The following is a 25,392-nucleotide window of genomic DNA, read 5'->3' on the forward strand; positions in this document are numbered from 1 at the left end:
ACTCCCACAGTAACAAGTGGCTGAACTATTGAATTTCTGCACTCTAAAGGAAAGTGATTGAGAAATACTGGATTTTATATTTGTGTGCTTTTAGTGATGTAAGGAACGATATATTCTTATTCTTTCCAACTGTTTAACAGCAGAAATGGAATCAGGAGCATGCAGCTCTAAGCTCTTCCACCTGATAGGTATATTCGTTTCATGTGTATATAGTGCATGCATGATTTTTGCAAAATATTATTAACATTTTGCCTTCGGATAAGGCAACATTTTGTCCATTCTTTATTAGTAGTGAGTAATGTTGGCATATAATTAAATTGCTGAGGCAGCTGTTGTGGCTGAGCCACCGGTTGTTTTGAGGTGTCCATGGGGGTGCCTCGAGTACTTTGCAACAGCTGTGGACTCAGAGTGGCTCCACTAGGTTACTCTGAAGTGCCAGGAAGCGCTTTGGAAGTGCCGGAAGATGAGGCAAAATTTTTCCTTTTCAGAGAGGGGAGTTCTTCATACTAAACACTTAGTACAGCATGTGTCTTTAGATGTCTGATTTTGGAATAAAATGCTGTGTATTTTTGTTAATCCCGTTCTTCCCTCCTCTGTCAGAAATCAGAAGACCAGAAATGACTATGAAATAGGCTGATGCTGTCCTGGCTGGAGGGCACTGCTGAGAGCAGTGGCCTGGCCCTGTCCTCCTTTCCAAATCTTTTTCTCCATTTTCTTTTGACTGAAGTGGGGCGGCAGGCTCAGGCAGATCAATCTGTTGATGTAGCTGAAACAATCAGCAAGGTTTGTTTCTGCAAGTTCAACAAGTTGACCACGGTGTCCATCCTTATTGTCTTGGCACCACAGGCTGTTGGCAAGAGCAGCTGCCATATGGCACTGCCGTGACCATGGAGCCATGGGCAAGCTGCCTGCTTGTGGGTTGTAATACAATCTACCAGGATTCAATTGGGACCTTAAACTACCTCATGCATTATTTGTAATTTAGAATGCAGAAAAATAGAAGAGACTTTAAACCTGGTTTTATTTGTAACAGCCCAAGTGCCCTTTGGTCTGCCCCGGACATTTGGAAACATCAAGAAACCTCAACATGTCAAGGCACCCATGCTAAATAGTCAGAAATACGCTGTAGCTATCTGTTTTTCCCATCTCAAAGTATTGTCCCATGAAAGCAGCATCTTACCCGTTTGTCACGTTAACCAGTACTCTGCACCAAATGCCCACAGCCCCCAGGCCAGTGCCAGACACTCAGTGTCTGTTCTTAGCTAACTGGATGGACACCAGTATTCTAAATTATCCTGTCTGGGTTCTTGTGTAACATCATCACAGGTTTTCTTTAAAAGAACCCATTATTTCTCATATGTCTTTTTAGAGGAGATGGGACCCTTCTAAAAATAAATGTGCATTCCTCTTGTGTGTATGAGAAAGAAGGTAATAGCATTCTTCTTTGTGTAGCTGGAAGAGAACCAGCTGTATCAGCTTTACTGTATATGATGTTCGAAAATGTCAGGCTAATGGAGAATGTCCTGCAGATAGCATTAATTTTTAATGTGGTTGTTACAGGTGATAAAGCTATGAGAGAATGATGTGGTGAATATTGTCCATTGGGTGTACTATTTTTACCCATTATTTGCTCAAAATGTTTTTGTGAATTATTGTATGTTCACAAGGTAGCTTAAAGAAAGGCCCTAGTCCTTCGTCTTCTGTTCATCTGTTTTAGTGCTTGCTGAAAAAAAGGTGGATTTTTGTCTGTATATAATTGCGTGAAAGGGTATCTGTATTTGAAAGTAAGAACTCCCTCCCCAACCTACACTACCCCCCCTCCCCCATGCCTCCCTGTGATTTATAATATGCCACTTACTCATAGTGGTAGCTGAAGTCACTGGAAGCTGTGTTTTGAACACAAAAGCAATATGTATTTTGTAGATTCAGGGGTTTCAAAGTAGTCCCTGAAAACACTGGATACTGATAAATATGTTGTACCCCTGATCTGTAGAATGGGGATAGCCTTGCAAAACCAAATGGAGATGTCTGAAGTTGCCCTGTGATGATTTTCTCATTATCTTTTAAAGGTAGTTTATTACACTTGCCACTAGAACGGAGTTTGAAAATTTTGCAGTAGGTATGGTACGAAGCTGCATGTTAGTTAAAAAAAATACTTCATAGCAGATCAGAAATAGAGCCTTTGAGTACTGAAATGCACTTAGTAAGACGGGTACTCTGGAAAAAGCGTGTGATTAAATAATTAACTGTGATGTCACAATGCATGACCACAAGAGAGTGAAGAGAAGCTAGCACTGAGTTAGCTGTGTGCATTGTGTTAAAATTTCCTTTAGTAATGTGAATATAAGCTAAAAAAAAAGTCTTGAGACAACTGCCAGCCTAATGACATCGATGCTTTGTCTGCACAGTCTGGCATGTAAACTGTTGATGCCAATCAAGAATTTTCTCCAAACATTTTCTATGTGGGTTCATGCCAGCGTGAAGCTCATTGTCTTTAGCAGGACATGATTCAGATCATAATTTAACTCAGTCCCATTTCCACTTAAGTTTGAATTTAACAGAGCTGTAAACAAGTGACAAGCTATAAGAATTGGGCTGTCCTACTGAAATGGCATGATTTTCAAGCACTTGTAAGAGAAGTGACTGTCTCTTATGTGTTTGAAGGTAGATCCTACATCATGGGGACTGCTGCAGTCTACTTAATGAATTACAGTTATCAAATGCACGGGTGAATGCATGACATTAGGACATGGTGCTGTGCTTCTGTAAAGTCTTTCCATGTTGTGATGAGAGCATAACTTGGCTCTTGAAATTTTCCAGTCTATGGTGAGAGAAGGGGAAAAGCAGCATGGCAAAAGAAGACATCCGACTACATCTAAGGACAAAACACCATATTCTCATGCAGTTGTTGGACCACATCCTGCCTTTCTTTTTATGCATATAATAACCATGGAGAAGACAGAATATCTGCAAAGAAATATTTTGCTAATAATCAAGAGGAGTGCTTAATGAAGGATTCCTAGCAAGAAGCATTCACAAATTCTCTTTCAATATCCAGGGGAACACATAGCATATGTACAGGTTTTTGTATTAGAGGTAATCTAAGATGTTTCTCACCTACTGTTTTTTAGTGAACAATAAATTCCTCCTGCTTTAGGATTAGAAGGATGACAGTAACAGAAGTGCATCCCCACGTCTTCAGAGCCGGCAGGTGCTGGCGCAAGGTGACCTTGGTGGGAAGGAACGGGGGTAGTACTGAGGGTGACGGGCTGTGCATGGTCTGGCAACAGTTGCTAGTTGTTGTGGCACCCCCCAGCCAGTCCTCCCACCAGTTCCAACAGCTGCCATAAGCTGCTGTGAAGTACTGCGTAATTGTAGCATTTTCTTGATCCTCTTGATCCCCTTCAGAGATTCCTGGCCCTACCCATGGCCAGACTCACCACCTTAAGGCAAGGCACTCATGGAGGTATGACAGTGGCACCACTGCTGCTGCCATCCCTAGGGAGGAGGTGGTGGTTCTGTAGCGAGCAGTGGGTTTGCAGGTCTCTAAATGTCCCAATAAATGTAACTACTGCTGGTAAGCATTTAAAAATACTGATTTGTGATTTAATTTTTTTGCCTAAACCGGCATTTTTATTTTTCTGTACTAGTGGGTCTTATCTTTCTCCTACTGAAGTTTCCTAGGAACACTAGGCCTGGAAGTAATTTTGAAATGTGTGAGGGAAGTGAGATCAAAGGTCTTCATAAGAAAAAAAGGTTATTTTTATATGGACGGTCATTTTTTTCCTAATTGTTACACAGAACTAAGTACTTGTGCACTTTTTTTTGCTTACCGTAAAGGTGTAAAAGCATACTTCTCAAAGTCACTTCATGAGATTTTTTTCCCATAGGTGAATTGGAACCTTGTGACTTACTATTATTTTTAAATAAATGAAGTCTGTACTAAGTAGATTTCATTTCTTTAGTTTGTAGCAATGGGTTTTGAATTTCCTGTTTAATGACAAAGAATATCGGGTTTGTGGTCTTTCGTTTTGCGCTTATTCACTTGTACTGTGTAAAAGATCCCTGATAGTTAACAAACTGTAGTGGGTTGATCTTGACCAGATGCCAGGCACCCACCAAAGCCACTCTCACTCCTCTCTGCAGCTGGACAGGGGAGAGAAAATATGACAAAGGGTTCATGGGTTGAGATAAGGACCAGAGAGATCACTCATCAAATACCATCATGGGCAAAACAGGATCTAATTAGAGATATGAATTGAATTTATTACCAACAAAGTTGGAGTGGGATAATGAGAAGTAAAATAAACCCTTAAAAACACCATTTCCCCACCCCTCCCTCCTTCCAGCTCTACCTCCTACCCTAGCGGCGCAGAGAGACAGGGAATGGGGATTATGGTCAGTTCATCCTCCGAGGCTTCTCCCACTGCTCAGGGACAAGAGTTGTTACCCTGCTGCACTGTGGGGTTCCTCCCATGAGAGACAGTTCTTCAGGAGCTTCTCTAATGTGAGTCCATCTCACAAGCAACAATTCTTTGCAAACTGCTGCCATGTGAGTCCATCCCACAGGCAGCAGTCCTCAAACTGCTGCAGCGTGGATCACTCTTCCACAGGGTGCAGTCCTTTAAGGACAGGCTGCTCCAGCATGGGCTTCCCTCTCCATGGGCCTCCCACAGGATCACAGCCTCCGCTCAAGCATCCACCTGCTCCAGCACGCATCTCCTCCACGGGCTGCAGGTGGATCTCTGCATCTCCATGGACCTCCATAGGGAGGCTTCACCATGGTCTTCACTACAGGCTGCAGAGGAATCTCAGTTCCAGTGCCTGGAGCACGTCCTGTCCCTCCTCCCCTGACCTTGGTGTCTGCACAGTTGTTGTTCTCACCCCATTCTTCTCTGGCCACAATTAAAACTGCCCCGTAACTTTTTTCTTTCTTCTTAAATCTGTTATCGCAGAGGTGTTATCACCATTTCTAACGGGCCCAGCCTTGGCCAGCAGCACATCCGTCTTTGGAGCCACCAGGGATTGGCTCTGCCAGATGTGGAGGAAGCCACCCCTGTAGCCCCCCTGCTACCAAAACCAGGCCACACAAACCCAATACAAGGACCTTGAGAGACCTTTCCTGGATTTTCTTTTTTAGCCCAGTTTGATAGTGCTGTGTTGTATATACACACAAATTCCATTAATTTCTGTGAGAATTGGATGTGTGCACCTAGGGTAATTGTTTCTAAAGATAGAAATCATTCCCATTCATATTTTATGTTTTCCTCACCTGTGACTGTAAGACCCCAAGATCACATAAAAAAGAAGACTAGAGCTAAGGTTTTTAAGAAGTAGATGATACTAGACTTTTACAGATGCTCAAGATTCTGTGAGCCTGTACACAGTTCCCCTTTGTTGCTGCATCCTGCATGGTGTTGGTTACTGGAATAGTGTGGGGCTTGGCTCTGGCTTTAGTTTTACCAGAAATTGCACTGTAGTACCCTGAGCAAGCTCAGACAATAGACTCAAATGTTGTGGCCCTGAGGTAACTTTCTTAAATTTAAAAAACTTCCCATCTGTATAAACGCCTATCTGCCACATCACACAGTGTCAGAGCACTGTGAATGGCCTCTAACTTCCAATGCACTTCCTTTCTGTGCTGTTTTTGTTTACAGGGAGCAGAGGGACAGAGAGAAGGTTGGGCAATGCTTTGGCTCTGCTCCAGGAGATGTAAACAGATTTCCCAATGTTTGGCTTTGGTGGTGTAGCCGGAAGCGGACGGCTGGAGGTGCTCCAAGGCAGTGTGAGTGGGGCTCCCTTGGAGGGGCTCATGAGTCAGAGCGTGAGGGCTGTGGGTGCTGGTGAGTCACCAGCTTCCCACTCAGCAGCAGCTCCACTTTGATGTGGCTGAGTCACAAAATCCACACTCAGTCCCTATGTTTAAGCCCTGATAAAGGACCCCAAAAAAGCTTGACACTGTTAGTCAAACTCCGTGTTTGTGTTATTTCAGGTGGTAGTGCAGATAGCACAGAATAATCAGTTTATCCTTCTCAGTTCCCCTAAAACCATTTTAGATGAGTACCTCTGAATTTCCTAATACCAGAAAAAAAAAGGTCTGACAATAGAACCCACTGAGATACATTTGTTGTTGGAGCAAGTACAAGCAGAAAGAGAATTGGTGTCCTTTGTGCTGCTGCTTGCTGATTTAAACTCACTGAGATGTCTTGGCATGGCTGCAGTGGACGTCAGGAATTAGAGCCTTGCAGTTACAAAATGCGGGACAAAGCAGCAGCACAAATTCAGAGAAACACTGACATTTCAAAGCGGGAGGCAGACACCCAAGCAGGACTCATTTAACAAAAGCCTAAGGTACAACAGGTGGAACAGAATCCCAAAGTCCTAGTAAAATACTCATCTGTTTGGGTCTGAGCTTTCGTTTAGTTTTTAATGAGGGTCCACCATTGGCATACAATTTGCCACTTGCTCCCACTTGCTGAATTGGAGCACTGCAGGACTTTATGGGTGGGAATGCCATGATCTGAGCCGGTTGGAGAAGCAGTTATGGTAGCATATTCTCTGTCCTCTTTGTCGGATTCTTGTGTATCTCATTTGAGTTGTAAATATTTAACTTTCCCAGATTTTACTGGAACATGTAAAGTTCTTGTTTGCCTATGGAGTCCCCCATCAGTCTCACCTGTGGTGGAGAAATAGGAGCTAAAATTGACATCTCTGCTTTCCTGTTTTGCTTGTTTATGAATGAAGACCTTGTTGAGAAATGGCCTGCTCTGATATTAGGATTTATAATAATAAGAGATGCAAAAATTGCTTATGAAAAACTTGAAAGTGAGAATTTTAGTATGGATTTTGGGGCTGCTTTGTCGTATGTTTGAATATGCCTCAAATAAGAATCTTGCAAAAGCAAGTCATAAAAGTTCCTTACATACCGACATAGTTCTATTTCAATATTATAGATGAGGCAAGATATTGTTAAAGTTTGAGGCTCTTTGACTTCATGCACTGTATGCAAGGATTCTTATACTTGAAATGTAAGAGTAAAGAGAAGAAAAGCTAAAATGTAATAAAGATTTATAATGAGGGGAGAATAAAGTGTTTTAATTCTAGGCAGAAGTAATGGTGAGTGATTTCATTGTGAATAATAAACAAATACTCTAGAAGCTGTGAAGAAAGGAAGTGACTCAGCAGCTTGAGGCTGAGTAACATTCATGTGAAAGTGTGATTTTCAGTTTGGGAATTGTACATTAAATGGAAAATATTAGGAAAAGAAAATGGCTACAGACTACATAAAGACATCACATTTTTCTACTCTTTAAAAAATGGTCTAGGTTCTTTTCCTTTTTCTCTTCTTGTAATTTACACTATTTTCAGTAATACCTGAGATATATATCACAAAATAGATTGAAACTTGGTTGTGAAATAGGTCTGGTGATCAGCTGGGTGTGGAGGGTGACAGCAGTGGTGGCCATGCCACTAGTGTCAGCAAAAGCAATGACAAGTTCAAGGTGGAGCTCAGTAAAGATTTTAGATGGTTCTTGTATGAGAGTTGGATCAAAATGGTTTTCCAGACACAGAATCTTAAAATTTTTATGCTTCTTGATGTATTCTTCTTAAAGACTTACCTCTTTGTACCAAAACACTAGTAGAGGAGAACCCACTCAAGTACAGACAGGAACCTGGTTAGTTGATTGGGCTTGGAGCCAGGCAATCCCTTGATAGACACCAGACTATTGATTGCTTTAACATAGTTCCTTTTTCATTTCTTGCTTCAAATAGAAGTACCTGCTCATCCCTAAAATGCTTGTCCTATTAAGTTTCTTACAAAACAGGTGCATTTCAGTGTAAACTTTCAGTTGCAACAAAACCACAGCTCTTTCACCACTGAATCCTGTGGCCAAAAATATTTTACAGTGATCATTGTTTATCTCACTGTAAAATTTATGTGGATTTTTGCACAACTCCACTGTTTTCAGGGTAATACATGTACATGAGAGTTTGCATACTGAAATGGTAGGTATGTTGTTTACTACGTTGCAATAAAAACTCTTAATGCCTTTACAGAGAACTTGGTGATTACGTGTGAGTCATGAGGCTGTAATCTGCCTGGTTTGGTAGTGGGAATATATGCTGTTACTCTTGGGGACATATAGAAAGACTAGTTTTCATAGCATGGGAAGCAACAAAGCAGTTGGGTTTGGCAAGACAAAGACTTGTGTTTTCAACACTGAGCAAAATGACTATTGCTGAGCGAGGAATGGCCATATATTGAGTATGTAGAAAAAGACTGATAGGACAAGAGTAAACAACTTTCAGACAATTAAATAATCTGAAGATGAGTGTGTATTACAGGTTTTTAACTTGACAGTAGTATTTAACAATTGTTCAAGTAAAAGTCATTCAACAGTAGAGCAAAAGTCATTCAACAGCAGGGGCAGAAGATCAGAAGTAAACAACCAGATGATAGATGATTTCACGTGGGTGAGGGTGAGATGACAAGGACAGACATGTGGAATAAGAAAAATAAATAGGACTTTCATGACATTATTTTAACTGTTTATATAATATACCAGGTATTTTGTGTTGAGCTTGTATCTCTTCTTTCTCAGTCACATAGAAAAAATTACAACATGGCAAGATCCTCGAAAACCTATGAACCAGCCACTGAATCATGTTAGCCACCATCCTCCAGCCGCGTCCACACCGCAGAGGTCCATGGCAACGTCTCAGCCAAATCTCAGTGAGTACTCTGGTGAAAACTCTCTGGTGAAAACACAAAAGAGATCAGAGAGACACCTTCTGATTTGGTTGTCTAAGTAATTTTTGGTTCAAGAAGGTAGCTCTGATTCTGCTATCAGACCTTAACAGTATGTTCTCCCCTTCATTTACTTAATTTTCTGTGGACGTGGCAGCAAGTGAATTTGTACAGTTTGAGGTGAAGTTCTAACATCTCATGTTCTATTTTAGAGCCTCTGTGGTTTTTTGATGTAGTGTTAGACATAGAAAAATTAATTCTGTCTGTGCTTTTCTGTTCGGAAGTGGTATAAAACCCCAGAAGCCCCCCATATCATGTCCAAGCTGTTGGATAACCTGTCCACAGTTAGCCCTGTGTTTCTTCAGGTCAGAAGGTGTAGCTGGTTTGCTTGTTAGTTTATTTATGGTGATAGGGCTTTTGCATAGTGAGGTTCTGCACTGGAAGCAGCTTGCAAAATACTAAAAAGCCTGCTTTGCAGTATGAATTACCTAAAAATTTCTTATAATTGGTGTGGTTCCCTTGCTGTTCCTGTTTAGCACTTCAAGTGTAAATTTAATTGTCAACTTACATCAATCTGATATTGCCAGATTTAAGCCTTAATGAAAATAAAGCCATGAAAGCTCTGAAAATTTTAAAGAAAATTTGTGAATGGAAGAAAACATTTTCATGTGTAATTGAGAATTATAAATAATCCCTAATATTTCACTCCTGGAGCTTTAAATTTTCTACCACTCAAGAAGATGAGAACAGGTAAGCTTACAGCCTCAAGATCACAAAACTATGTCAAAAAGGCAGACTTAAAAACACATAGCAGATTCTTGTTCTGGTTAATTTTTGGTAAGTTGATCTCATGATGTCTTGATTATTCACTTGCATGGTGGTTTATGAGTGCTGTCTCTTCACATGCCAAGAAAATGCTGAACATTTGTCTGCTAATGGTCACCAGTAGAAGTAGTGCAATATTTACTTTTGTCTTAAATTTATAAGAAACACCTAGGCTGACCTCTGAGGTAATTAACTTCAGTTCTTTTTTCTACCTTTCTCTCAACAACTGCCTTGCTTGCATATATGCAGTAAGAGTGTTGGTTATGTTATGTGACTTAGTGGGAAGTAGCAAATCATAATGTGAGAATGGATGTCTGCAAAAGAAACCTGAATAAAATCTGAAAGGTTGGACTATCTGCAGTGTCATAGCGTGTGGTAAAACTAACAGTTGCTCTGCTGTGGCTTCAAACCACAGCTGCGTGTGGGTCAGTCTGTTTATAGCAGTGCTGGAATGGCCAAGAGGTAAGAATAGGACAGCAGGGTTTTTGTTCATACCACCTCCTCCACTTATGTTAACATCTGTTACATTGTCCCTAGTTAAAAAATAGCCGTGCCATGAATCACGACAGTGTACAGAGCACTTTTCCCCTCAGTTTATTAGTGGAAGTGAATGAAAGCCAAATCCTGGATGTAAACTAATGTACACTGAATTTTAGAGGAGGGTCTTTCTTGAGATTCAAAGGATTAGAAATAAAAGTCTGTATCTAATGAAGAGTCTGTTCTTGAAGGTACTTCAGGTGCCCAGTAAGTGTATTTCCACAGACTTCAAAATCCATCCCATTAAATACAGTCTGTATTTCATTCAGTAGTCTTCGTATATATATACATATATGATGAGGTTCTACTTTTTGGTAGGTGTTTATGCAGTTCTTGGTGTAGTGGTTCAGATGTGTAATTGAATTTCCCACTAGAAGCAGTATGTAAAAATCTACACTGTGTCTGTATTTATTTAATCCAGAAAACATTCCATCAATATGTCTTGGTGAGCTTTTTCGCATTTTGGTGGCTTTCAAAGACACACTAAGTGTAACACTATTCTGTTAAAAATTATAACTTATAAGATTTAATCTAGAAACTGTGTGTATATGCATGTATATACACATAGAGAAATTACACAGAAAGATTGCAGTAATCTGAACAGAACACTGCAGCCTCTGAATACTTCACGTGGCAGTTTAAAATACATCTGACTGTCGTTTCCAGTACTAAAGTAGAATGTTTCTATTTTTAAATTGCCGTAGCCAAAAGGAAGGGCCTTTCTGCTCCTCTGTTCTGCCAGCAGTGTAACTGCTAACACCCGCATTCCTGGGTCTGCTGCAGTGAGCAGTGCTGGCCTGGCAGTCAGACCTCGGAGCCAGAAGTGATTGTGTCGACATCTCACAGACATCAGAGGAGAACCAGGAGCTAGATACCCAGCGATACCACTCTTCTGGCCCTAATTTTGTGACTTTGCAGCAAATGAAGTCTGTGCATCCGTCTTTTGCCTTAGCATATTCTATTTTTTCGTACTGTAGGAATTAAAAGAAGTTTTTCTTTTGAAGATGTGCCACTTGAAAGAAAAGGATATAAGTATTTCAGGTCTGCACACTGATCTGCACTTCCAGTTACTAAAATATGTTTTCCTTGTTGTACTTCTTATGAAGAGGAGGAAAATATGGTTTGTTTTGTATGGCTTGTTTCTTTGGTTTATAAACTTCTTTCAGCAATATTTGCTGGAAATTGCACTAAGGCACTTACAAACGTTTTATCAAAGCACAGAGTGTGACTAAGTGATACCAAATCATAGTATGCCTGTGCTGGAGGCATGCAAAAGCATATAGTGAAAGTTGGTTGAAGTTAGTAGTCATACTTTTAAAAATCTGCTGTATTTTTCTACCTTTTCTTTACTGTGGTTTTATGTTGCCTATTTATGAGCTATAAGTGAACACTTCATTAGTATTAGTTTTCACACTTATATTTAAAGCACTACCTTTTAAATGTTATAGAACAAAGGCATCGGAAGGTGTTTTTTCCTTTGATGCATCTTGTTAAATTTACAGAAAAGTAGTATATACTAGCAAGCTTCTGTGCTCATTTACACACCACCATTAAATTCAGTGACATTTCATGAATGAAAAGGGAAATTTGTCACATAGATTGAAAGCATAGTCTTGCAGGTTAGCATATATTCAGACTTGTTCACTATGTTTTTTCTTAACATTTTACCATCGTTATTCTTCTAAGATGATTTGTAGATGTATATACTAAGGAAAGGGCAGCATTAATACAATGTTTTTGTTGTATGTTTTGTTGTTGGAAGCAAAAGGAAAAATTATCAGCCTCAGACTGAAGACAAGCAGAAAACAGTGTATTTCTTGTGTCTTTGTAAGGACTTCAAAAACTTCATTTACTGTGATGCTGATCCTGCACAGATCCTAATTTTCTGCCCGTTCTAAAACAGAGTCTTTTCCAGCTGATGGATAAGGTATTAACTATCTCTTGCCAATCAATTAATGCAGTAGAATGAAGGGCCATATGTGAAAGAAGGAGTTACTCCAAATCCTTGTTTTAGTTGTCAGGCCTGGGTCCCTGAACAAGGACACCAATCTGCAGGGACCCCCTGTGCCTGAGAGGAAGGAGAGAGCAGTTGCAGTGCACCAAGCTAAGGGTCACACTGCTGCCTGATCAAAGACCTCCTGCAGGGGTGCCTGAATGTGAGCTACACACGCCTTTCTGCCTTCATGGCATTCCCTGGTGTAAAAAGATTGTGGAGGATGATTTTGAGCTATGTGTAGCAAGATGTAGAGGAAAAATTAGATCCTTACAGGAATTTCTTTCGCAACTTTTTTTAATTAAATGCTACTTGTTTTGTAGTCTTTCTCTATTCTACGTTATGCAACACTCAAAACCATTGTTATTTCCATCCTTCTCCCTTCAAACTGTTTTAAAGAGATTTCTTTTGTGACTGTACTCTTCATCCAGTGGGTAAGCACAATCTGGTCTTCATTTAAATATTTTCCAAATTTAACAGTTTGCAACTTACTTTGCCATAATGAACCCCTCTAATAGTATTTACGTTTTCTGTATAAAGTTAGCTTGAATTTATATGTGATTTCCTTAAAAAGCTCATACAAAAAAAACATACTATCTGCAAAAAACCTCAGAAGACTTCTGGCCCACCCTGTGGCACAGTTGGATGTGGAATTTAGGCCTTGGAGCAAATAGCTGTTGCACGCTGCAAGGCACAGTTACTCTATGTCCCATGTGAGTGACTGAAATGTGTGTTTAAGCAGTGCCCAGAGTTTGCTGGTCTGAGAGTTTTGGGAACTGCCGCTTTGTGAAATGCCTCTGAGTTTGTTTGGGTGTCGATAGGGGCTTTCAATTTATCTAACTGTGGTTAAAAATGGTCTAACTGAAGCCACCAAAGCTCATCCAGATTATGTGTAAATACAGAGTATCAGAAAAATAACATGGGTCATCTCTGGCAGAAGCTGGTAATATTTATCTCCATTTTATAAATCAAGCCGTTCAGGCAGAAGACAGCGGAAAGCCTGAAGTTAGTTTGCATTGATCCTGAGAGTTCAACCACATTAACTTCTTGTATCAAACTCCAGGTGAAGAACTATTTAATTTTTGTTTTTCCCTTCTGAAGAAGAGAGGCTTACCTTAGAAGGTACTCTGTCAAGACCCACAGGCAGGCATGACCCAAGTGATACAAGCAGGATGGCTTTCACTATTAATTCACTGGTTCTCTAAGATGAAGGACATTGGGTATTACACATTAGAATTTTTTATTGTGAAGAGCCTCTGACACTGACAACTTGTTGTTCAATAGAAAATCATCCAGAATATAAGAAGTTTAGCTTTCAGCTGTATTGCTAATGGTATTTCAAATGGGTCTGGACAGCTGGGAATTATAGCACTTTACCTCTGCTTTCATTTTTTTTAACCAGCCAGGAAATCCAATCAATAAAACAATGCCAAAAATCCTATCTAGGAACAATAAACACATGAACCAAAGTTTCCATATCCTGCCATGATAAAAGAGGTGTAGCTACTATTGTTTAAGGATGATAAGAGGCAGTTTTGGTAACTATGTCAAAGTGAGTCTCTGGAGATAAGAGCATAGAAACTCCCGAAGTGTTCAAAACCAGATGATATGTATTTTAGTGTTCACTAATGTCCATGAAGAGGTCTAGATTTTTCAAGTCTTAGTTTGTATTGGCTGGAAATTTGGCTAGAAATGTGTGACACTGAGAGGAACATGTTTTTCCCTCTGTGTTGTCCATACCCTCATACCACCTGCATGGTGGAAAGGCTTCCTGTTCCAGGTCATTTTTAATTACTGGATATCCTGAAAGAACCAAATATAATTCATTTGTGGTCAGTGCTTCTGATCGTTACTTAGAGGAGAGCTGAAAGCATTGTAGAGGACTTGCACACTCTGTGGGAATGAGAATTTTGTGATGCAGCTCTTGAAAGAATGAGGGAGTTTTTGTTGTTTGCAATTAAAACCTCTCACAGGTGATTTATCAGGCAGATTTCAAATGGAGTAATTTATTTATGTGTAAGGACAGTGGTTAATAGGTCCAGAGTCTAATAGGAGTTACCTTCAGTATCAGGTAAATTAAATCCAGTTGTGTCAAAGGACACACACCTTTAAACCAGCAACTGACCATCTAGTAAATCTGAAATGTTAACGGTTGATGTGTTTGAGAGAGATGTTGGCATTTTTTCAAATTCTACTCATTTTTAATTTTGACACAAAGACGTTCCTGTTGGTGTAAGCATTTCCCGTTAAGGTTAGTAATCCAAACATATGCTGGTGCAAGAGTGGAGGGTCATTTCCATAGTTTCAAAGGGAATGAAATGCAAAAGTAAAAATAATTTATTAAATACTTTAAATCTAGCAGTCATCAGTAACTAGTCATTAGCATTAAAGCTCTCTACTCAAGCAGCCCCCATCGTCATTTGTTGTTAATGATACTTATACTGTTGATACTGATAACTTATTGTTAAAAGTGCTTGCAAAGTAAAGCTCTAATCTTTTAAATAACTTTCTGCTAAATCATAGCTTTGATGTTGCACCTGCAGGTTGTTTGTATGGGTTTTTTTAATCTTAAATCATCGAAGACGGGAAAGATTAGTTAAATGTGAGTATCACAGACGTTAACAGTTGAAACTGTTGAGAAATCTCTATATAGTTATTTTCAGCTCAGAAATCTGAATAAAGGAGTCTCTATGCACTGGGATAGTGCAACTTTTTGCTTTAATACTTTACAGATTTTTGGAACAAAATGCACCAGAACTGAAAAGCAGCATTTTTTGCTGACCTTGTTGGAAGGCTAATGCTTCTTTCTGGGGAATAAATGAAACAAGCAATTCTTTGTTGGCTGAAGTGGAGAGAGAAAAGGAGAGGAGCCCAGTCTTTTCTTCTTTACAGTGTCATGACTAAATCAGAACTGTAGTATGGCTGGGTTAATTTTTTTTTTTTTTAACCTTTGTAGACATTTTTTTTTCGCCAGACTGTGTTGCATGAGACCTGGCACTGGCTAGTTCATCTGAATTTGGGTCTGGGCTGCCTATAAACAGAGCAGAAATATCCACAGTTGCATCCAGACACTTCTGACACTTAAAAAGTTGGTGCAATCAGTTAAATGCATATGTCAAAAATGATTGACACTTGCATGTTTTGGCTTCTACAACTTGCAGTGTCTCTTGTCCACAGAATAATCCTTGCTTAGTATATATCCAGCAAAGTCATCAACAGAAAGGTCTCCTACAATGTCAGAAAACCTAATTCACTAGAATATCATTATTAATTTAAAAGCAAACAAAAACAATAAAATGCTTTTATTTTTCATCTAACTCGAAAAAGAAAACTACATAGGTCTAACTTGAGATGTAAACTAAATAGTTGCAATTTCATGGACTGCAGTGAAACTGTGGTCATGTAATTCAGGTTTGGAACTTAGCTCCGTATTTTTACTTGATTTCATTTGGGCTGGATAATTGTGTGATGGCTGTTTATTGAAAAGACTTCCTTTTGCAAAATGAATTTGGTTTTCCCCAAGAGAACTGAATTCAAGGCCACCCTGGGTCTGTCTGCTGTAATGATGAATACTTTTCTCCTCTTATGTTAGACACAGTCTCCTTTACCACAGAGTGGTAGATTTGAGCTTTTGAATATTTTTTTCTTTGCAGAACTTTGGAAATATTATACTGGAGTCCCAGACCTTGCCTAGTGAATTGAAGCTTACTGAAGACCATTTATTTGTCCTTAGCAACTTTTTAACCTCTCAAAACCAGCCCATGGTCCCAGGCTCCACAGAGCTCTGGCTGAGAGAAGCTGTCAAGGGTCCCTGGTGTGTCTGATGGTATCAGTGTACTGAGAGTAGGGTCTGTGTTGGGCAGTCTAGCTGGAATGTGAACTGCAGGTTTTTCTTTTTTAATACAGACTGTATTATGTTTCTCATACCATTCAAATACAAATTCAAAAGTGAAATATAAATTAAAGCAGACATTACTAAAACCCCATAGATAGCACAACAGATATGCCATATGACTGTATCACAAGGAACAGAGATTTGTAGAATGTCATTAAGTTGCTCAGTAGGGCTGATGCAGGACTTTCCTTTCACTGGCCTTGTTCATACCTTTAGTGACAAGGAGTTACCAGCTGTATACCAACCCACTTTTACTGCTTGGGTTCAGTTCTGGTTCAGTTGAGCAGTTCCAGGAAAAGCACTTAAGTAAAATATTTTTCACAAACTAGCCTTATGTACAAAGGTAATTTGTCCATTGTTGGGATTCTTTCTATTCTACCAGTGTATTTAAAGATACACTATTAATTTGAAGTCTAGACAATATCAGACCTATCAGGCATGCTTAAAAGTATTCCAGATACAATATTTTTCTGTTTTCTCTATACATATTATTGTAGCTTTACCCTTAAGCAAAGCAACTCAGTTTACTCCAATTTTTTTTTCGTGTTGTTTGAAAAACTGACACAGTGAAAATTGCTAAAGCAGTAAGAAGTCTTAGTCCTGTAACAACTGTATCATCATACTTTGCCACTCTTCTTTTGAAAAGACTGGTGTTCTGCCTGGATGCTGGGGTTTGCCCAAGTAGTTAGGGTTGCAGGACAAAACCTACCTGACACTACCTTTAGTGTTGCATATGAAATTGTATGAAGGTCTAGCCCAGGTCTGATAGAATCAGAATCATTGAATCATTTGGGTTGGAAAAGCCCTCAAAGATCGAGTCTAACCATTAACCCAGCACTGCCAAGGCCACCACTGACCCATGTCCTCAAGTGCTACAACCACACAGCTTTTAAATCTCTCAGGGGATGAGGACCCTACTACTGTCCCGAGCAGCCTGTGCCAGAGCTGGACAAACCTTTTGGCAAAGAAATTTTTCCTAATCACCAATCTAAACCTCCCGTGGGATTACACATTGGCATCAATCTGTGCTGTGCTCTGTAGAACACCTGATTCTGGAAGCAAGTTGCAAAGATGGTTTGGATCTGCCTGCATGCTTTCCACAAGGTCCAGAAGGATTTATTAGTGTGGGCTTTGCACCACCTACAGGTAATAAAGCTGCCCTTAGATGCAGACTGGCCCTGGAGATAGTTCCAGGACTAATTCACCCCTGGTCCATGCAGCTAAGCCTGATCTGCATCAGTAATAAGTTTAACCTGGGTCCTGAACAAACCATAGAGTTAAAATGTTGAAAATTCACTGTATTTCACTTCTGGCTTGTCTGGAGGATATCAGTGCTGGATGCTATTCTTAGCACCATAAATGGGAAGAAATTTGTCTTGGTAAGTCAGAAGTCTGCACGGTGTCCTTGGATTGCTTAATATCAGAAGTGCTGGGCTTTCCTGTGCGGTTGCAAAATTCTTCTTGAAAATGCCGGATATCAACAAAAACTATGAGATGCCCGAGGGTTTTGTGTCTCCAAAGATTTTAAGGTGGTTCTGTCATTCATAGCCTTGTGTCACCAAAGGTTTTAATGTCGTTCTGTCCTTCATAGCCTTTGACTGTTGTGTACAATCTGAAAATTTTCACCACCCTTCCTGTGGTCGCCAGGCTGTGTTCTCGGTCAGCTTGTCCCTTTCTGAATTCACAGCTCCTTTAACTGGAGCCAATGCACTTGTATAGTTTCTATAGTATACAAGTATACTTTGTGTGCACAAGTATGGTTTCTAGCGTGACTGGCTATTACTGTTTCAATTTTTCTGGATGTTTCAGTTAGATCATCTCTGATGCTTGCAGACATTTTATTATCAGTTTATTATGAGAAACAATATTTCCTGAGAGCCAAGGTGTTCCTTTCTGTGCATGTTTTCTGTCTTGAATTGGGGGCTTACTTTCTCTGCAATGTATCTACTCCATCTGTATTACTTTTGGGGATTATTCCCAGTAATACCGTCCTATTCATTTTTGTTCACTTTTCCCACTGAGGTAATAAAATCTTTCCACTCCTTTCTCTTACTTATCTTCTGTGCTCAATCCTATGTACAGAGTGAGACCTTCACATTGGTGATTCTGTATTTGCAGAGCGTGGTCCAGCCCAGCTGCAGCAGTGGTGCCTCTGCAGGCAGCAGGTCTTTGAGCTTTTCTCCCATACTCTGCCTCCTCAAGGAGCACACTCCGCACCCCTCTCTTGTCCTGGGAGATGTGTCAGTTAGTGTGACACCCCAGTTGCAGGCCAGCATGTGTGCATGTTGAGACACAGCCTCCAGCTCAGGAGTTGCTGTTGGTATGACGCAGTAGGTCAGTGGTGTCCTGCAGAGTGGGGAGAGCTGAGCAAGCAGGGCAATGTGACACAAACAAAGGGTTTATCTACTGTCTGTGGGTATTTGCTGGTGCACAAACCGTATAGAGGCTTTTTAGTGCCCAAATCACCTAACATAGGCCAAGAGCTGTCCTGAGGAACGTGGCAGTGACTCAGGGTGGCAGTTGGCCGAGGGTGGAGGGTCAGCACTTCATCTCTGTGCTTGGCATGTCCTTGTTCTCATGGTCCTGTGGGAGTTTCAAACAAGAAATGATTTGCTGCATGTCATATGGCCCAGGCTCCAGAAGCCCCCAGGAGGGTGATGGGCAGTACTATTCAAATGTCTGAGGCTGAGGCACCATTTGGGTAGGCTGTTTTGCAGAGGACATGTTCATCATGCCATCATGTGTGAACTGCTGGTGTAAGAAAGCCCTACACTTAACACATTAACTGAAGGCTTGCTCATCATAATTTCAATGCCATTCAGTGGAACCAGTGCAAAAGAGTATTTGCAACTCTGCTATGATTTAATTACTCCAGCTAGTAATTCAATTTCCCAGATTCAGCTATTTTATTACTGCACATGTACCATTTTGACTTTAGGATATATTTTTAGAGCAGTTGATTGCAGCAGTTGTTGTGGGAAGTGCTGCAGAATACCCCAGGTTTTGGTTTCTTTCTGTAATTGATACAAAAAAAGAATCACCTAATAGTCTTGCGTTTTATACTGGTTTTATTTTCAGTTAGTATTTGTTGTGAGCTATGTCAGATTAACTTAGTATGCATTTTATGGATGCATGCATGCACGTGTCCAAAAAGATTTGGACTAGATTTGACTTCACAAAATAGACCATATATGTCCTGAATTTGCATATGGGACACTGTTGTGATGGCACTCAAGAATAATTCAAGTGAAATGATGCTTTTATGCATTTTGTAGGATCAAACTCTGGGCCTTAGCATCTTTGTATTTATAGACTGGTTTTGAATTATATTAATAAAAAATTTTATTGCCATATCAATTTAATGTTCCATTTTAAGTTAGACTTTATAAATATTCTGATACCTCAACAAAACTATCTGTTCTTGGCTGAAAGCACAGATACATGACTCCTCTCTACTTGGTGTTTCTGAGTCTCTCCTGTTCGGGCTGTTATGAAAGCATTCAAACTGAATGGAGAGCTGCCTGAATGTTTCCTTGAAGCAGTATATTCTGGAGAAAAATGTGACTCAAACTTGCAAAACTGTGCCTAACATAGCTTTAGCTAACCCAGATGATATAAATACCTGCTTTGGGAGCAGAATGGGTTTTTGTTGTTTCTTAGAAGTATGATCACATACTTATGGCATACTTGACTTGTAGGAGATTCAGTCTGATGTAATTTCTATAGTCCTAATGTCAAGGCATGGGAATGCTGACTCCACTCATTGTACGGAGTTTCCAGTAGTTCCTTGATGGTATGTAACACTGGAGAATATTGCTTGAAGGAAAAGTAATTTACTCCAAGGTATAGAGTTCATTGAACCAAAATATTCTGTCCATCCCCATGAGAAGAAATGACTTGGAGGGTTATTGTGGAGAGAGAAGTATTCCTCCATATTTGCCTATTTCTTGTTCTTTCCCTTCTTGCATGTATAATTTCAGCTGTGATACAACATGAAGAAGAAGGGAGTATTTTATATAGCAAAGGTAATAAATAGCCATGACAAACAGTCCTGCAATTCAGGCCCTAATCCTGAATGCACCCCAGACACACCGTGCAGGCTATTATTCTTTACTTAACTTCTCCTGGTTGTATTATTTGCTGCTTAGATGAAAACAGTTTTCTTGCGGAGAATGTCCTATATTGTCATGGTCATTCAGCCATTCTTAGCATGGTTTTCTATTCATTGACATGCCAAAAATGTAAGCACATGCTTATGCAGATGAGAAAGAGTTAAATTCCTGAGCACTTATGGTTTTGGCAATTTAAAACCAGGTTTACACTGATATAATTTATGTAATTGTACTTAGAATATTTCTTACGTGTTTTAATGTGGCTAAGACTAGACTCACTGCATCTTAAAATGTGGTTCTATATATTGTTTTCCCATTATAAAATCAATTTGATTTCTGCACCCAATTCTCATTCCTGCTTTTCTCCTCCCAGCACTGCACTTGGTAACCTTTCTGGGGTTTTACGACTGAAAAGTTACTGCCGAGTGCTGGCTGTAGCCTGTCTTTCCTGTAAACAGCTTATTTTCCCATCTTGCATATAACCAGTTTCATGGCTGCACATTTATTTTTGCTGGGAACTGATCTAGCCAGAAATATATTCTTTTTGTGTTTCAGTTTGTTGTGTGGCCACAAAAATGCTTTTGCCAGGTCAGTAAAGGGGGCAGCATGTGGGCAGGAGTAAGCAGCTGAGTGTGGAAGATATGGTGGATGGTGTCATTCTGGTTTCACGTGGAAGTTTGATGACATTTGTGTGGATACAGCTGTTTGTGGACCAAACATACACTGACTCCTTGGAAAGGTTGTATTACTGCAGGACTGCTTTTAACTTGGATTATTTTTTGAGCTGTATTTGCCACTGAAGCTGAAATATCACACAGTTGCACTGTCATATGGTTCCACAGTCTCTGTATACTGGACCTGTGTGATACTGGATCACGCAGAGGAAAAATTTAATTCAGAGCTGACATGAGCACATGTGAATATTTCTGTCAAACGCAGCAGGACAAAGTTTATGCTGGCTGAATGTCTATGTGCCAGTGTTACTGCAGGTGCAGAAAAACACAGTACCTCATCTGACAGAAAACTGGCTAGCATAAAAATTTTAACTTGGAACTGGCAGGAGTGTGTGAAGTTCAGTATTTTGAATTGTATGGGTATCATACATTTGATCCAAGCTGCAAAATCAACCCATTTCTTACGTGGTGCCATGAGTTCTTGTCTTTCCCACAGTCATGAGTGCCCAGCCCCAGCTGCCCCCCAACCACATGTGCTGTAATCTCCAAGGGTCAGACATGGGCACAGCATAAACATGTTCAGGTCTTTGAAACACAGAACTGTGTTGAGATGTAGTTCTCATATGGTAAGAACAAGGATGACAAGATAATAAGGAAGATAAAAATCTTAGTCCTTTGAACAGAAAAATACTGTCTCTCTTTTTCTTAGTATCTGAGGTGTTCTTGTTAAAAGGTAAGAGCTCTGTTAATTAGTCTGTTGCCCCTTTTGTGAAAGAATCCTTGCAAAAATGACAATTAATTTTTAAAGTAGTACATGGCTCCCACTTGTAATCCAGACTGGCTTTAGGTACTGTGTCTGTTTTTACTGGAAATGTGAAGATAGGGAAGGAAAAGAAGGAGCGGTTCCCTCTGCAGTTTATGACAGCTTTTGAGTTGCCTTGCTGAGAGCTGATACATTTTACTCAAAAGTTAAAAGGAGGTACCAACAGAGGCTATGCAGTTTCCCCTCTCTTGTCTCATTTTCCTCCTCTTTTTCCCAAGCCTAGTACTAGGAGTGAAACAGTTCTAGAGGGAATGGATGGCTCTGTTTCCGTGGCGAAGTGATACCTGCTGTCTGAGGTGACAGGGCATTCTATTAGCTTTGTGACATGTTGGCACCAGAGTGACACACACAGAGCTACACAGACTTAGAATTTCTTTCACAGCAATTCTATGAATAAAAATGTCCATTACACAGAGAATTCTGCTCTGATTTATAGTTTCTGAATTTGATCAGAAAAGGTGATGCTGATTTAAGTAACATTAACATCTAAGCAGTATTAACTTGCTCAGCAACAGCCTTCTGTCAGCAAGTGAAGGGGTTTACCTGGTTTAGCTGGGTATAACTCAGATTTACTTACTAAAGGTCCTGTTTCTAACCCTGCCATCTATGGAGTTCTTCCCCTGTCAACCTTGTGAATATCCTGCCAATGGTGGGGGATTAATGGGTCATTTCCAAATCTGAATATCCTAACAGAAAAGGTTTCGGCTGTTAGTTGGAAATTGCTTCTGGTGATTATTCTTACCATAATTGATTTAAATCTGTCAATAAAGAAAATGTTAAGTTGAAATAGTCTTACTGGCTAACTGCCTGTTATAGGCGCACATTTTTAGGAATTTTCAATTAAAAAAACGTTTCATGTTTTTTACTTGGTCATTAGGTAAATATTTAAACATACCAGATAAATATAAATACTTGTTGTCTTGTAAGTATTCTTGTTTCATACACTCGGAACACGAAAAATCATTTATTAAGCAATTGCTAGTGCAGATCTTGCCAGATGGAGTAGTTCTCTCAATCATTTGAAGTATAGTAATTCTAATAATGCAGCCCTGTAAGTGCGCAGCATGTGTCCTGGGCCCTCTGTTATCTGAAAATACAGTCCTACCCAAGGTGCCATGAGTTCTTGTCTTTCCCACAGTCATGAATGCCCAGCCCCAGCTGCCCCCCAACATAGCCCTGCCGCAGCAGAGCCGCCCCCCGCAGCCCCCTGCACTGCTGACCCTGCCCAGCTCATTGACCACGCAGCAGCAGCAGCAGAAGCTGAGGCTCCAGAGAATCCAGATGGAGAGGGAGCGAATTCGGATGCGTCAGGAGGAGTTACTGCGACAGGTAACACCAAAGATACTCTTACTTTGTTCAAGAGCTTTTAGTTGAATGCATCCAAATTTTTAACACGTACAATTAGTAGCTCTGTTACTTCATGTCAGGACTAACTATGGTTTTACAGAAGGGTAACCAAAAAGCTAATATGAATAGATAATTTCATTTTTTTTCTTGAAACTAGCACTGAACAGAACATGGAATGGCCATCAGTCAGCAGTTACGGACCTGACATCTTTTTTTAATAGTCATGTAAGGGCCAGATTCTGTTCTGTGTCTATCCATAAGCAATTAGGGCAACTAACACCGATTCATTCACAGTTTAACTTGGTTTGCATAGGAGACCATATTCATACTTCACTGAAGATAAAGGCAGAACATATGAAGTTGTTCTTGACTCCAATCCCAACTCTCTTAATTTGCACCCTTTGCCTTTTAGTTAAAATAAAATGACATTCACATCTTATATGAATACCTCTGATCTGAAGACTTTCCAGAGTTGGTTATTTGTGGGTGTTTTGCTTATTCTTCTATTTCTTAAGTTTCAGCTGTATATAATGACTCATATTGTACAAAGTTTTAAGAATTGTGTTTCATCTGTTACAGACAAGTCCACTGGTGATGTTGTGTTTGCATGGCATATTAATCGGATTCCTTAGTGAAAAACAAAATAACCTGTTTCTCTCAGAAACAGCATGAAAGAAGTACACTTTATCAAGAAACATATCATTATTTGTGGCCTTGCAAATGCTGCAGTTGGCAGTTCTAAGTGCCTTTAAAAATGGCAACTTTCACAAGATTAAGGTGGTGGTCTCTGACATGGGCAGTGGTCTCAAGTCTTTTGTATAGCTTCTCCTTTACCATCAGGAGCTCATGATAGAGGTGGGTGTGAGAACAGAGTGAGGATCTCTGGTACAAGCTTAGTCGTTATTGTCATTATGCTAACAACATGTTTAGCTATTTTTACTCTCCTTGGCTCTATTCTTGATTCAAGATGAGCAAATCAGGCTTCAAAACAGTTGTGCCATTAACACAAGGGCTGGTTTTCCTGCTTCGCTGACTTTGAAACCTGTACATTCACAGCACCCTGCAGCTGTGCTGTACTCAATCAAGACTTCTGCTTACTGTGCCCAGTACCACCCTTCCCCTATGGTGTCTGTTGAAGCTCCACATTGCATGAAGCAGTACAGCATCACTTTGCATTAGTAAAGTTTTTAGAACTGGTGTAAGTCTTAGAGGAAAGCAAGATGCAAAATCTCTCCTTCCTAACAGAATGTTGTGAACTTCCTTCCAGTAACCTCAGTATCCTGAACCCTAGCAGCTGAGGACTCAATGAACCCCTCAGGTCATCAGTGTCTGAGTACAGTTACTCAGTTACTCCTGTCCTGACCCTCTGTATCTGTTTTTGCTTTTCTAGTGTAATCTGTATAAGGGAAAAATGCTGAGTAAGGGTGTACGCTGCTGCTAGCAGCTGTGAGGAGGTGCAGAGTGTTTGAGTGAGAGGGGAGGGGTTCTTTGGAGGGTCACAAACCTTTCAGCCCAGTAGCAGCTGCTGGCTCCCCACGGCCATTCCTGGCAGCAGCTGCTGGGGTGGAGCAGCATGCCCAGCCAGGAAGAGGTCATAGCTCGGGAAGCTCTTGGCTTAGGGAATTTCTTTCCTTCTTTGTCCTCCTCTTCACGTAGTTGCTAAAACCCTAGAACTCTAGACTGAGTACATGCAAGAAGGGCAGCATTTCAGAAAACCAGTATGATAACGTCTATTTAAAGGTTTCCTTGCTCAGTTTTGTCATTCTATAAAGAGTTAATGTTCTTTTATACTAATTTGGTTTTACCAGCTTTCCAAAGGAAAAAGAGAGAATCTGCTTGCTGCTTAAGAGCTTCTTGGAAATGGAAGTCAGTAGAGGTAATGTCAGTCAAAAATCTCTGAAAGGTCCTGCAGGGAAGGTGCCCCAGCACTTCTCTGTGTGCACCAGGGCCGTTATGCACTGTATTTGGAAGGGTACAAATAGTCCCAAAAAGGCAACACTTCTCAGAGGCTTCTCTCTGGTCCAGGGGATCCTACTGCATAAATCATCTGCAGAAAGTTACAGGGGCTCAGAAGAGGCTGAAGAATCCGTAGAGGAACACTTACCCCTGTTTTGTCCTCACAGGGTAGGCCTTCACTGGGCTGCTACAACCTGAACAGAAAAATGCCCCGCTGTGCTCCTTCCACTGCATAGACTGGCCCAGGATGTGATTTACTGGTGACACGGCCAATGTCTTCATCTCTTGCTTTCCGCCCTAAGTATGAGGACTGGCAGAAGAAGAATTGCAGCTACCATTGTAAACCCCCTATAAAAATGCTCTCGCTCATCTCCCCCAGCTGGAAATGAGGGTTTGGCAACTAAGGATGGAGCTCAGATCAGTTCTGCCAAGGAGAGGTCCAGGAAATGTGACAATAAATTTCTGGGCTTGTCTGGCATAC

The 25,392-nt window shown here is 40.4% G+C and overlaps 1 protein-coding gene across 1 annotated transcript in view; it reads left to right on the forward strand.

Moving 5' to 3' along the window:
• WWTR1 (WW domain containing transcription regulator 1) overlaps nt 1-25,392 on the forward strand; it is a 51,547-nt gene that overhangs the window by 18,706 nt on the left and 7,449 nt on the right. Inside the window, exons 2-3 of the mRNA XM_042041831.1 lie at nt 8,604-8,734; nt 22,747-22,937. Of these exons, the coding sequence (XP_041897765.1) occupies nt 8,604-8,734; nt 22,747-22,937 (322 nt within the window). The remainder of the gene's footprint in view (nt 1-8,603; nt 8,735-22,746; nt 22,938-25,392) is intronic.

The sequence above is a fragment of the Corvus kubaryi genome, unplaced genomic scaffold (assembly GCF_017639235.1).
Source record: "Corvus kubaryi isolate FWS band 111438036 unplaced genomic scaffold, C.kubaryi_AGA036_p1.0 37397, whole genome shotgun sequence".
Taxonomy (NCBI): Eukaryota; Metazoa; Chordata; class Aves; order Passeriformes; family Corvidae; genus Corvus; species Corvus kubaryi.